At 36.4% G+C, this 13,864-nt stretch overlaps 1 protein-coding gene across 2 annotated transcripts in view; it reads right to left on the bottom strand.

Moving 5' to 3' along the window:
• LRRC9 (leucine rich repeat containing 9) overlaps window positions 1–13,864 on the bottom strand; it is a 120,925-nt gene that overhangs the window by 80,391 nt on the left and 26,670 nt on the right. For both annotated transcript variants that reach the window (XM_024998076.2, XM_059890884.1), the window contains exons 8-10: window positions 8,825–8,980; window positions 5,982–6,178; window positions 4,931–5,062 (exon numbers count right to left, since the gene is read on the bottom strand). In XM_024998076.2, coding sequence (XP_024853844.1) covers window positions 4,931–5,062; window positions 5,982–6,178; window positions 8,825–8,980 — 485 coding nt within the window. The remainder of the gene's footprint in view (window positions 1–4,930; window positions 5,063–5,981; window positions 6,179–8,824; window positions 8,981–13,864) is intronic.

Here is a 13,864-nt window from a genome sequence, read left to right as displayed (position 1 = left end):
CTGTTGTTGCCTCTGCATGCAAAGTCCTTCCTCTAATTCTTTGTATAGTTAACGTCTATCTGTCCTTCAAAATTCAGATCAGAGCATCTCCCTCAAGTGCCCCACTTACCACTAGCACCTAGTATAGAATGTGACTTATGGCAGAAGCTTAATGGATGACTGCTGAGCAAGTGAACAAATAGAAAAGACTCAGTCTCTATATTCACTGAGTTTATAAACCAACAAAGTGAAAAAGTAATAGGTCAAGTATAAGCAAAATTATAGAGTATAAAAGAGATACAAATCAGTGCTATGAAGATTCAAAAAGAAGAAAGAATAACAATGACAACAGATGATGGGATTGAAAAGAAAATCCCTCACAAAGGGCTGGGGATGTAAGGCATTCTGGGGGAAGGAAGCAAAACAAAGAAAACCACCTACGTGATGGTGTACCAGGTATACTCCAAAAGCAGTGAGGCATGCATAGTTTAGCTGACTCTGAAGCATTTTAAAAAAATTTAAGGTAATTTGGAGACGCTACAGTGAAGGACACTGAATGTCAGTGAAGAGTTAGAATGTAATTTGGAAGATAACAAGTTGGTACAAGAGGCTTTTATTATTTTTAACAGAGTGGTTGGCATAGGAAGGGAGCATATGGGAAACCAGGTGTCTTTACTGACTGGCTGGTAAACGCTGAGTGCCCACTACAGACAAACACTATACTAGATGCTGCAATAGTCTGAAGTGAAAGTGTCAGTTACTCAGCTGTGTCCAACTCTTTGTGATCTCATGGACTGCAGCCTGCCAGGCTCCTCTGTTCATGAAATTCACCAGGCTAGAATACTGCAGTAGTCTAAGAGGAAGGTTATGAGGGCAGGTAATTTTGTTACAAAGGAGAGAATGAATTCAAGAGACATTATGGAGAGAAACTGAGGGTCTTGTTTAGACTGATTAGATATGAATATTGAGGAAGAGAATAGAGTCAAGAATGGCTTCAGTGTTTATTGTGCCTCCACGACTAAAACAATGGCAGGACTACAAACAGGAATGGAGGAGCCAGAGGAAAAGGATGGTTTGCAGGCAGGATGAGGAAAACAAAAGCAAAAAGATTAAGGACTAAAGATTTTTACATTAACTTGTCTAATCTTAGCGGTCGCCTTTTGTGATAGACTTTCATTTTTCTTATTTTACAGATAACGTTCAGATGGATTACATAACTGCTTTAAGACTATGCAGATAGAGTGTGAACCTAGGCTTTCTGATTCTAACCCCACTTTTTATTTTATTACTCTCTGGGTGAGCTCCCTTTCAAATGTGTTGAGTGTGTCTTGCCGCTGGACACTGGGCTAGATTCAGCACTGGTGCAAAGGAGAAAAAATTAAGTAATTTTGACAGTGCAGGTGCAGAAGAAATGATCAAGGGAGAGTGTAAAAAGAAAAGCAGGAAGTGTCTAAGTACAAAAAATAACTAGAGAGGTGAGGTTATAAGAAAGGAATTGCTAAAAGCATCAAAATCTGCAGAGGTCAGGAGAGTGAAGGCCCCTCATTTCACTGGGTGCCCTCACTCATTGAATGAGACTGAATGTGTGAGCATCCATAGTGGTGATACGCACATAAACTAAGGTATTCAGTTACACCGAGAGACGCCTACAAATGTTCACGAATACACAAATGATGTACTCGTCTAGCATAGTAGAATGCATATGATTTTAAATGGAGCTTAATAAAATACATTAAAATGCACTTCAAAATCCTGAACAAGCATTTAGTAAGTACATTAGCTTGCTGACTTACACCATATCAAAACCAAATATAAAACAGTATAAAGCAAAAAGTCTAAGTTTCTGTAGCTGCCTAAAACAGGGCTGCACGAAATGTTTATAAATAAAAAGATTAATTACTAAGTTATTTTATAGACAAGAGTGAACCTGTCAAGTATCTATAAATTGATATGGAGGCTTCAATTAGTAGTTACTGATTGAATTCAGCTACCCCTATACTAGATTTATAAGGCATGTTCTGTCTGTCCCCAGGGAGCTCACAGAGTCACATATTTTGTTCTATGGTACTTAGAAGTGATTTCTTTACATTGTAAATGCCCTGTATCTATAACTAGGTTAAAAGCTTCTCAACTACGAGGACAGTATCTTTGATGCTTTGGAGTCCCCCGTTTGATAAATGCTGTCTGATGTCAATAGATAACTAAATTGGCAATGTAGGTAAATACGATCTGTAACGAACATGCTATAGTGGCAACAGTCTACTCAACAGCCAAGTCTCTGTAAAGTCAGGACTTTTTTAAACTGAAAAATAAAGCCCTTTAATTTTATAGAAGAAATGAAGTTAAGAAATATGCAGCAATACACAATTAGAAATCTGCAATGCTCTTGTACTATAAACAAAGGTTTTTTTGGTAAAAAACTATATTTTCCAGTTTATATTTATAGTTTATATAAATATACAGATATTTATATAAACTTTATATTTATAGTTCTAGCTCTATTCCAGTACTTTTTCATTAAATGGTAAGTCATTGGCTTTAAAAATATTACTAACGATCAGTGTTTAAATAAAGTAACTAGCTATGTGCCACATAGAGTAATTTAAAGCATTTGAACAGTTGTTTCTTAATATACATAAAAGATCAGGGCTAAGGTAGTCATCAAGCTTGTAGTATGGTAAAAAATAACCAACAGTCCTTAAAATTCTGCCAACATATATCTGATGGTCTCCTTAAAATGGATCCAGGTTATTCTTATTAAAACCAAGTAAAAATTATTAATGCTTATTAAAAATCCACCAATGACACAGTTACCTAAATGGCTTTTTAGTTATCTTGCTTTTACATATTTTTGTAAAAGCTAATCTACTTGTTTTATAAAGAGCTTACTTTGTGGTAAGTTAAAAAGAAATAAATAACAAAAAAATAACTCATGTAGGTTGAGTGAATACAAATGAATGACTGAAGAATGATGCATACATCCTGCAAGAGACACCATTCAAGTCTTACACTTGAAAAACCAAGGCCTCCACTTGTTTCCATGGAAAGTGGGGTAACTTTTATATGAAAAGGCACTTTTTATAGGAAAAGTGAAAGTGATAGTTGCTCAATCTTGTCCAACTCTTTGTGACCCAAGGACTGTAGCCCATCAGGCTCCTCTGTCCATGGGGTTCTACAGGCAAGAATACTGGGGTGGGTTGCCTTCCCTTCTTCAGGAGCTCTTCCCCTACCCAGGCATCCAACCCAGGTCTCCTGCATTGTAGGCAGATTCTTTACCATCTGAGCCACCAGGGAAGCCCACCTTTTATGTTTGTACATAAAAAACAAATTATGTGGTTAAACAAACAGTGATAATCACTGGGCAAGTGGGTGTACTGAAACAAAAGAAAATATTTTAAAATATTCCTTTTCCCTTGGGTAGAGTGTCTTATACTTTTCCACCAAAGTTCCCCAGGAACCTTCAGTAGCTTTTACTCACAGAACTGAGTTAGAGCCTCATCTAATAGAATCAGGGGGCTTGGCTTAAAGTGCGTGCATGCTTGCTGCAGTGCTAAGTCACTTCAGTCGTGTCCAATTCTGCAAAGCCATGGACTGTAGCCTGCCAGGCTCCTCTGTCCATGAAGTTCTTCAGGCAAGAATACTGGAGTAGGTTGCCATGCCTTTTTCAAGGGGATCTTTCCCACCCAGGGATCGAACCCGTGTCTCCCTGCAGCTCCTGCATTGCAGGCAGATACTTTCACACATGTTTCTTTCTAAAAGTTACTGAAGTTTTGCATTTTAGTCCATAAAAATCAGTGTTTGTTTCAACACTGACTGTGAGTAAAACCATCCTTGGGGGTGAAATACCAAGTCCATTCTGTAGCTTTAAACATTTCCTGGTTTCTCCCCACAATTCAAGTTTGTAGAATGTTTCTAGAGTTCGAGGGAAATCTTCAGCTCATTCATAGGCTTCTTGATTTTGAGAAAATGATTGCAGAAACGTGAAAGTTGTAATTATGACATTTTTGTGCCAAGGCTCTTTTTTAGGATCATTCTTGAGGGTTGTACCCTCTAGTTGGGCTTCCCCAGTGGCTCAGCAGGAGACACGGTTTCAATCCCAGGGTCAGGAAAATCCCCTGGAGTAGGAAATGGCAACCCACTCCAGTATTTTTGCCTGGGAAATGCCATGGACAGAGAAACCTGGTGGACTACAGTCCATGGGGTTGCAAAGAGTTGGACCCGACTGAGTGACTGCGCGCGAGCGCGCGCGCACACACACCCACATCCACACACACACACATACACACACTCTCTAGCTGAAGCAACACAACCACTTCCTTGTTCTACCAGTAGGCCTTGATTCTGAAGTGCAGATGCCTGCTTCTGGCTTCTGTTTTGGGTGGCTATTCTGTTTTTGTCCAGATGGACTTTTCACCCGAATTCCTAGTTTTTAAGTATCTGCCTTATTTTAAAACTCATAAAGTCTACGTGCACCCTGACTCTGGCTGGTTCTAGACGACTAGTTTGACTCTGTGGACTCCCAGGCAGGATCCTCCAGTGTTTACAACCTGCTGCTGCCAATCCTGCCTTGCCATTCCTTTTCTGCTCTAGCTTCTCACCCAGTAGTCAGAAACCAGGGCTATATTCAGTCCAGAAATAAACAGTATAGACATAAAATAAATGTTTAACCATAACTTTTCTAAATTATATTCTGCTCTTGGGCTAAGGGAAATTGAGTAAAAAGTAAAGAATTACTATTAGGATGTTTTCAAGTTAGCTCATGGCAATTGTGTAAACAGAGAAATGTATAGGTGTAAAGTAAGTAACTGCCAATTTTCAGTTGATGAATACTCTATATGGAAAGTGTGTTGAAATGGTACATTTTAAGATTTTTATAAGTTGATATTTTGGTCTATGATCCTAAGCACTTAAGATTAGTTTTAAAGCTATAACTAAATTTCAAAAGATTTACCAGTCATCAGATCGAGTGCCTTCTTCAAAGTGGATATTTCCCACCGTCTCCAATTCAATTAACAAAAATGGGATTAATAAACTATGACTTTTCTTCTTTCGCTTTACTTCAATACGATAAATTGCTTCAATTCTATTTAAGAAAAAAAACAAACATTAAAATTATCTAAAAATCACAACACTAAAATTTATGATAGCTTCTTCTAAGTTGATGTCAAAATATAAGGCTTTCATCAGTGGATAAAGAAAGCTTGATGTTAACAGTTAAACCAAGTAAAAGACATTCTATTTTTGGCAATTATAATCACCTCAAATTTTGTTAACCTCAGAAGAAGTGAAGGTTAGAAGACTCCTGGCTTTACCATTTATGATTCTCAGATTTTAGACAAATCACAACATTTTTCTACTGCAATTTCTCAGAAAATAACATTATTGACAGTACTTATACCTGAATAGGCCTTTTTGAGGATTATATGCAAAATATATGTAAAGCTCTTAGAAAAGAATTTGGCACTGAGGAAGAACTCAGTAAGTATTAGTTATTATTTTGTTAGTATTATTATAGGGCAAACTAACTTATCCACTTAGTGCCCTCTTAAGTAAAAGGAAACTCACAGTACTTACTAAGTCTTCTTGATTTCTGTTTCTAGTTGATACTCAACCTGAATTTGTTTCTACATATTTCCAGACAACTTTTGTATGTGCTTTGCCCAGTCTCATCTATGTTGTGAGTTTCTGCACCAGTAGCAGCTAATGTTAAAAAAAACTAATGTTTTTAGTTTGCAGATACTAGAGTAACGGTGCAACAAGAAGCCACTCAAAGGAAATGCACTGTTTCTAGTGAAGTATTGCCTCTGTAAAAAACTAAATTTAGCTTTGAACCAGAGATGCCCATCTCGCCTAAGAACTGGGCTGGAAACACATTTTGTATTGTACTTCATACTGTAATTCTTTCCATTCCTGAAGGAGAGAATTGGGCTCAACTAATGACCTAGAACTTTCTTTTTCTTCATGTTTCAAATTTGAACAACTAGATAATTCATTAAACATACTCATCTAGTTTTTTGTTCCAGAATGTTACCCTTTCATTCAAGGCATTTAGTTTGATCACTATCTTCTGTTGAAGACTTGGTTCTTCTGTGACAGTTTCACAGATTTTTGATTTTTCAAGCTCAGTTACTTTATTGTTATTGGATCTATCATTGTGTCCTTTCCCAGATCCTTTGAGTTCAGTCAGTTCCCGTTCCAACTGTTGAAATCAATGTGCCAGAGAGCAAAATCATTTAGTGGAATCTATTAAATATTTAGTTAACTTAAATTAGTAAAGTAGAAACCTATATATAAATAAGTCAAACTTCATAAAACCATGGCAAACACATGATTATAACTTTAGTTCAAGTTCAGTCACCCAGTTTCTCTTGCCCAAATGAAAGACAATATTAACTACTTCAAACATAGCAGTCCTCTCAATTGAAAATGAGAAAAGCAAAGAAGTAAATTTTAAAATATTATTGATGAGTTAGCTTCCATTAAAGTAAAATGATAAGAAATGCTGATTTTGATACAAAGAAAATACCTAAACTAGAAATAATGTGACTTTTACCACTCCTACTTTTCAATTTTTCAACTATTCTGGTATTCTGGGAAAAATTAACATAAAAATACATAAAAGCATGGGTATAGCAGTGCACATTTTTCTCTTTGCCTCAGTCTCCTATATGACTCTGCAAAATAGTTATCAACATAACTATTGATATTTGGGATTTTTTTTTGTTCATAAAGGACTTTTTTGCATTCATTGGTATTTTTAAAATGTATTATATTAAAGTATAAGATTTATCTTTATTATGGAGGTTTTGAACCTTCCCTTAAATTTTGAGCCCAGAGTGAGTGCCTCACTTGCCTTACCCTAACCCCAGTCTTGTAGGATGGATTTCAAGATAAATCCAGACAGGTATATACTGTACTGTACTGTACACAGACAGGTATATACAAATAGACTAATTTGTTAAGTTTCCCTACTCCCTTCTCTGTAATGGCTATATATAGTTGTTAAAAAACCAAGTAAGCATATTTTATAAAATTGTCTGTAGTTTATAAAACCTATAGCTATTATTTTTCACATATTAATATATCCATTTGCACATGAAAATGGCAGATAAAGAGTGATTTCCATATACTGGTTCTCCTGTGATTTCTTATTCAAATAAATAATTTAAATTATGTTAAGGTTTTAACTTTAAGAATATTTTTTGACTATAACTGAATTTAAACTTGTTCATTTCAGAAAGAGTATTAATGTATTTAAAAACTTGGTTTTTAATGGCTACATACCATTCTATCTTAAGAATGAATAATTCTTCCTGTCTTTTTAAATTTAAACATTTAGGTAGTTTCCAGTTTTTATTATTATTAATAGCACAGTGATGAATATTCTTATATATAAGTATTTATCCAAATCTAGTAGTAGATTTACTGGGTCAAAGGCTATGAGCATTTTTAGACTGTTAGTAATATATATGACCCAATTACACTCTCATCAGTGGTGTAATAGTGTCATACCCATCTTTACCAGGTGGGCTTCCCAGGTCGTTCAGAAGTAAAGAATCTGCCTGCCGATGAAGGAGATGCAGAAGACTAGAGTTCAATCCCTGGGTTGTGAAGATCCCCTGGAGTAGGAAATGACTATCCATTCCAATATTCTTGCCTGAAAAAATCCCATGGACAGAAGAGCCTAGTGGGCTACAGTCCATGGGGTTGCAAACAGTCAGAAGCGACTGAGCATGCACACATGCATCTTCACCAGGCAGGCTACGACAAATTTGTAGGTGAAAATGGTTGCTTGTTGTTTTATTTCATACCCAGAAATTAACAGTCAGACTGAGGTCTTCTTTCAAATGTTTATTAGTCAGTTTTTATTTCTTCTATTGTAAAATGAAAGTTCATGGAATTTGTTCAATTTTTCTATCTGGATATTTCCTTTTTGTTTTGTTTACGAGTACCTTTATCCTAAACAAAATTTTTCAGATTGTCATTTATTATTTATTTTCATTAATGATGCTTTTTAGTACAAAAGCACTTTTTAAAATCAAATCTTAATTCTGTCCTTCATGATTTATAGTGTTTTTCTAGAGTTTATAGTATTTTTCTTATTTGGCAGACTGAGATCAGTCAAATATATTAATCTATATATTCTCTGCCTTTTTATGATTTTATTTTTACATTTAATTATTTTTCCCCATTATATTAGCTTTTGGTAAAGTATAAAGTAAGGACTCAATTCTCCTACTCCCAAGTAGTGTGACTATTTTCGTAACACTATTGTTTAAATACACCATTATTTTCCTATACTTTTTAAATACAATAAATTCTGATACATACAAAATTCTGTTTTGAGGTAATTCTTCATTTTTCAGAGTCCACTTTTAGTAAAGGAAATTCAATTTATTCTAAATAAAAAAGGAACATATAACTACTAAAGTATAGCTTGTTATAAAGTTCCCACCATGTTGTATACCTTAATAGTGTTAGTGAAGGAATATTTTAGCTCTTTAAACAAAAAATGAATTTTGAGCACAGCCTGCTGGTATCTAATAAAAATGCAGTGAAATAAGTCTCACAGATCTCTATAACTCAGTGAATCATATTGAATTACCCAGTATTTTTAAAATTCTGTAAATTAATAAGCCTATACCCTTTTTAAATTGCAGACTTCTAAGCACAGAATGAAGCCAAGTTAAGTACCTAGAATCAAAACATTTTCAGGGCAAACTTACTTGAAACTTGGTACTAATGTATATGTATAATTCTATACATATATATAAAATTTAAAAGATAATGCCATCTGCCAGTTTTCTTAAGACATGGCTATTAAAATTTTACGATATTATCTTACATTTTTTTTCAAAAAGTTGAATAATTTTATTCGTTCTTCTGGCAACTTCTGTAATTTACATTTTCGATCATTTAGTTTTTCAAGATCTTCATTAAGATGCCTCTGAACAGTTTTTATACGCATATTGTAATACATTATTTTTTTCATTGCTGTGGTCTAAAAGTGAGAAAAAACCCAGAAGGTTAGCTGAAACAAAACATTATAGGTAATTATTAGTGGTATTATATGAGTATGGTGTGTTTATATAAAAATTTAAAGTTTTACATGCTCAGTTACTAATAATATTAGTTGAAATGATAATGGTTATACAGAATTCTCTACTCAAATTTAATAAGCAAAATATAAAAATCTCAAAGATTTTCTCTGTGGGTAATATTTTAAGTGTGGGGCATATTTACATTTACTTTCAGGATGCCAACATAAAGAGAATATAGATAGAACTCAATTTATAAATATCATTTAGGTAATGCAGCAGTACTACTAAAGCTAATGTATTATTCCTATTTGATTAATTGAAAAAATAAATTTCAGATAATAAAAGCAAAGGTAACATTATTCATTTTTTAAAATCATGTTTAAGAAATAGCATTTCATGTTTTTTTTTTTACAAATTTGTAAAATGATGCTCTAGATGAATTTGTTTTAGATTAAGCAAGTTACTAAACTGTCAATCTAATTCAGTTATCTTGAATTTCTTAATATCAATGGATCATGTAGTTATTAATGCTTATCATGATAAACTGATTAAATCCACCATTAAGTAATACACCAGGCACCAGGAGCTTTGCAGGCACAACTAGCTTCTCCCCATTTTACGGACTGGAAAGTGGAGGCTCGAGAAATCTTGGAAAGCACTTCAGGTTTCTTAAGAGAACCATGGCCAGCCTGCCTCAGAAACTCCTGTTCTTTCCACGGCACCTGGGAGTTTCCTTGACCTTGAGCTTCTTCCTGTTTGGATTTCTTGATATGGGTGTGGTGGATTCTTTACCAGCTGAGCCACTGGGAGTATTATCACATTTGATAAAGACATCATAGTGGTGAACCAGACATGTTCCCAGTACTGCACATGATTTACAGTTTAGTGGGAGGATATAGATCAAGCCCTGAGCCTTTGGAGTGGGAGCACTGACTCCAAGATCCTAGACTACCAGAGAACTAACCCTCAGGTCAGTTCAGTTCAGTCACTCAGTTGTGTCCAACTCATTGTGACCCCAAGGACTGCAGCAGGCCAGGCTTCCCTGTCCATCACCAACTCCTGGAGTTTACTCAAACTCATGTCCGTTGAATCGGTGATGACATCCAACCATCTCATCCTCTGTCGTCCCCTTCTCCTCCTGCCTTCAATCTTTCCCAGCATCAGGGTCTTTTCAAATGAGTCAGCTCTTCACATCAGGTGGCGAAAGTATTGGAGTTTCAGCTTAAGCATCAGTCCTTCCAATGAATATTCAGGACTGATTTCCTTTAGGATGGACTGGTTGGATATCCTTGCGGTCCAAGGGACTCTCAAGAGTCTTCTCTAACACCACATTTCAAAAGCATCAGTTCTTCAGCACTTAGCTTTCCTTATAGTCCAACTCTCACATCCATACATGACTACTGGAAATACCAGAGCTTTGACTAGATGGACCTTTGTTGCCAAAGTAATGTCTCTGCTTTTAATATGCTGTCTAGGTTAGTCATGACTTTTCTTCCAAGGAGCAAGCATCATTTAATTTCATGGCTGCAGTCACCATCTCCCCAAAATAGTCTGTCACAATTTCCATTGTTTTCCTATCTATTTGCCATGAAGTGATGGGACCAGATGCCATGATCTTAGTCTTCTGAATGTTGAGTTTTAAGCCAACTTTTTCACTCTCCTCTTTCACTTTCATCAAGAGGCTCTTTAGTTCTTCTTCACTTTCTGCCATAAGTGTGGTGCCATCTACATATCTGACGCTATTGATATTTCTCCTGGCAATCTTGATTCCAGCTTGTGCTTCATCCAGTCCAGCATTTCTCATGATGTACTCTGGACATAAGTTAAATAAGCAGGGTGACAATATACAGCCTTGACGTTCTCCTTTCCCTATTTGGAACCAGTCTATTGTTCCATGTCCAGAATTTTCCACAGTTTGTTGTGATCCACACAGTCAAAGGCTTTGGCATAGTCAATAAAGCAGTAGTAGATGTTTTTCTGGAACTCTCTAGCTTTTTTGATGATCCAACAGATGTTGGCAATTTGATTTCTGGTTCCTCTGCCTTTTCCAAATCCAGCTTGAATCTGGAAGTTCATAGTTCACGTACTGTTGAAGCCTGGCTTGGAGAATTTTGAGCATTACTTTGCTAGCGGAACTAACCCACAGTTCAGTTCAGTTCAATTCAGTCGTTCAGTCGTGTCCGACTCTTTGTGACCCCATGAATCGCAGCACACCAGGCCTCCCTGTCCATCACCAACTCCCGGAGTTCTCCCAGACTCATGTCCATCGAGTCAGTGATGCCATCCAGCCATCTCATCCTCTGTGGTCCCCTTCTCCTCCTGCCCCCAATCCCTCCCAGCATCAGAGTCTTTTCCAGTGAGTCAACTCTTCGTATGAGGTGGCCAAAGTACTGGAGTTTCAGCTTTAGCATCATTCCTTCCAAAGAAATCCCAGGGCTAATCTCCTTCAGAATGGACTGGTTGGATCTCCTTGCAGTCCAAGGGACTCTCAAGAGTCTTCTCCAACACCACAGTTCAAAAGCATCAATTCCTCGGCACTCAGCCTTCTTCACAGTCCAACTCTCACATCCATACATGACCAGAGGAAAAACCATAGCCTTGACTAGACGACTAGGGAGTATCAAATAGTGAGAACTCACACAAAGGAAACCACTTGAATACAAGACCTGGCATCACCCAACCACCAGTAGCACCTTGTGCAGGACACCTCGTCTAAACAACAAACAAAACAAAAATACAAATGCAATCATCAGCATTTTACCAGTAGTCATGTACAGTTATGAGAGTTGGACTATAAAGAAAGCTGAGCACCAAAGAATTGATGCTTTTGAACTGTGGTGTTGGAGAAGAGTCTTGAGAGTCCCTTGGGCACCAAGGAGATCCAACCAGTCCATCCTAAAGGAAATCAGTCCTGAATACTCATTGGAAGGACTGATACTGAAGCTGAAACTTCAATACTTTGGCCACCTGATGCAAAGAACTGACTCACTAGAAAAGACCCTAATGCTGGGAAAGACTGAAGGCAGAAGGAGAAGGGGCTGACAGGATGAGATGGTTGGATGGGATCACTGACCTGATGGACATGAGTTTGAGTAAGCTCCAGGAGTTGGTGATGGACAGGGAAGCCTGGCATGCTGCAGTCCATGGGGTTACAAAGAATCAGACATGACTAAGCAGCTGAACTGAAATGAACTGATTCATCAGCAGACAGGATTACCACCTCAGTCAGCCTTGCCCATCAGAGGAAAAACAAACAAACAAACAAAAACTCAGCACAAATCTCACCCTATATGAAGCTTACACAAACCACTGGACTAACCCTAGGAGGGCAGAAACCAAAAGGAAGAAAGAATTCAACCTTGAAGCCTGTAAAAAGGAGACCTCAAACACATTAAGTTAAAAAAAATAATGAAAAGGCAGAGAAAAACTACACAAATGAAGGAACAAACTAGAAACACAGAAGTCCAAATAAATGAAGAGGAAATAGGCAAACTACCTGAAAAAGAACTCAGAATAATGATAGTGAAGATGATTAAAAACCTTGAAAACAGAATGGAGAAAATGCAAGAATAAATTAACAAAGACCTAGAAGAATTAAAGAATAAACAAACAGAGACAACACAATTACTGAAATTAAAAATACCCTAGAAGGAATCAATAGCAGAATATCTGAAGCAGAAGAATGAATCACTGAGCTGGAAGATTAAATGGTGGAAATAACTTCTGAAGAAAAGAAAGTAAGAAGAATGAAAAGAACTGAGGACAGTCTCAGAGATCTCTGGGACAATATAAACATATCAACATTCTAATTACAGGGGTCCCAGAAGAAGAAGAAAAAAAGAAAGGGTATGAGAACATTTTTTAAGAGATTATAGTTGAAAATTTCCCCAACATGGAAAAGGAAATAGTTAATCAAGTCCAAGAGGCACAAAGATTACCATACAGGATAAACCCAAGAAGAAACATGCCAAGACACACACTAATCAAACTAACAAAGACTAAACACAAAGAAAGAATATTAAAAGCAGCAAGGGAAAAGCAACAGGTAACATACAAGGGAAACCCCATATGCTTAACAGCTGATCTTTCAGCAGAAACTCTGCAGGCCAGAAGGGAATGGCAGGATATATTTAAAGTACTGAAAGGGAAAAATCTATAGCCAAGATTACTGTACCTGGGAAGGATCTCATTCAAAATTGATGGAGAAATAAAAAGCTTTTCAGGCAAACAAAAGTTAAAGAGAATTCAGTACCACCAAACCAGCTTTACAACAAATGTTAAAGGGACTTTATAGTCAAGAAATATAAGAGAAGAAAAAATATCTACAAAATCAACCCCAAACAATTAAGAAAATGGCAATAGGAACATATATATCAATAATTACTTTAAATGTAAATAAGCTAAATGTTCCAAACAAAAGACACAGACTGGCTGAATGAATACAAAAACAAGACCTAAATATATGCTGTCTACAAGAAACCCACTTCAGACCTAAAGACCCATATAGACTGAAAGTGAGAGGATGGAAAAATATATTCCATGCATATGGGAAGCAAAAGAAAGCTGGAGTAGCAATCCTCATGTCAGACAAAATAGACCCTAAAATAAAGAAGATTACAAGAGATAAGGGAGGACACTACATAATGATAAGGAATCAATCCAAGAGGAAGACATAATTGTAAATATCTATGCACCCAACATAGGAGCACCTCAATACATAAGACAAACACTAACAGACATAAAAGAGAAACTGACAATAACACAATAATAGTAGGAGACTTTACCACCCCACTCCACACCAATGGAAAGATCATCAAAACAGAAAATTAATAAGGAAACACAAG

This window comes from Bos taurus, chromosome 10 (genome assembly GCF_002263795.3).
Source record: "Bos taurus isolate L1 Dominette 01449 registration number 42190680 breed Hereford chromosome 10, ARS-UCD2.0, whole genome shotgun sequence".
NCBI lineage: Eukaryota > Metazoa > Chordata > Mammalia > Artiodactyla > Bovidae > Bos > Bos taurus.
This window is presented reverse-complemented; position numbering and strand designations above follow the sequence as displayed.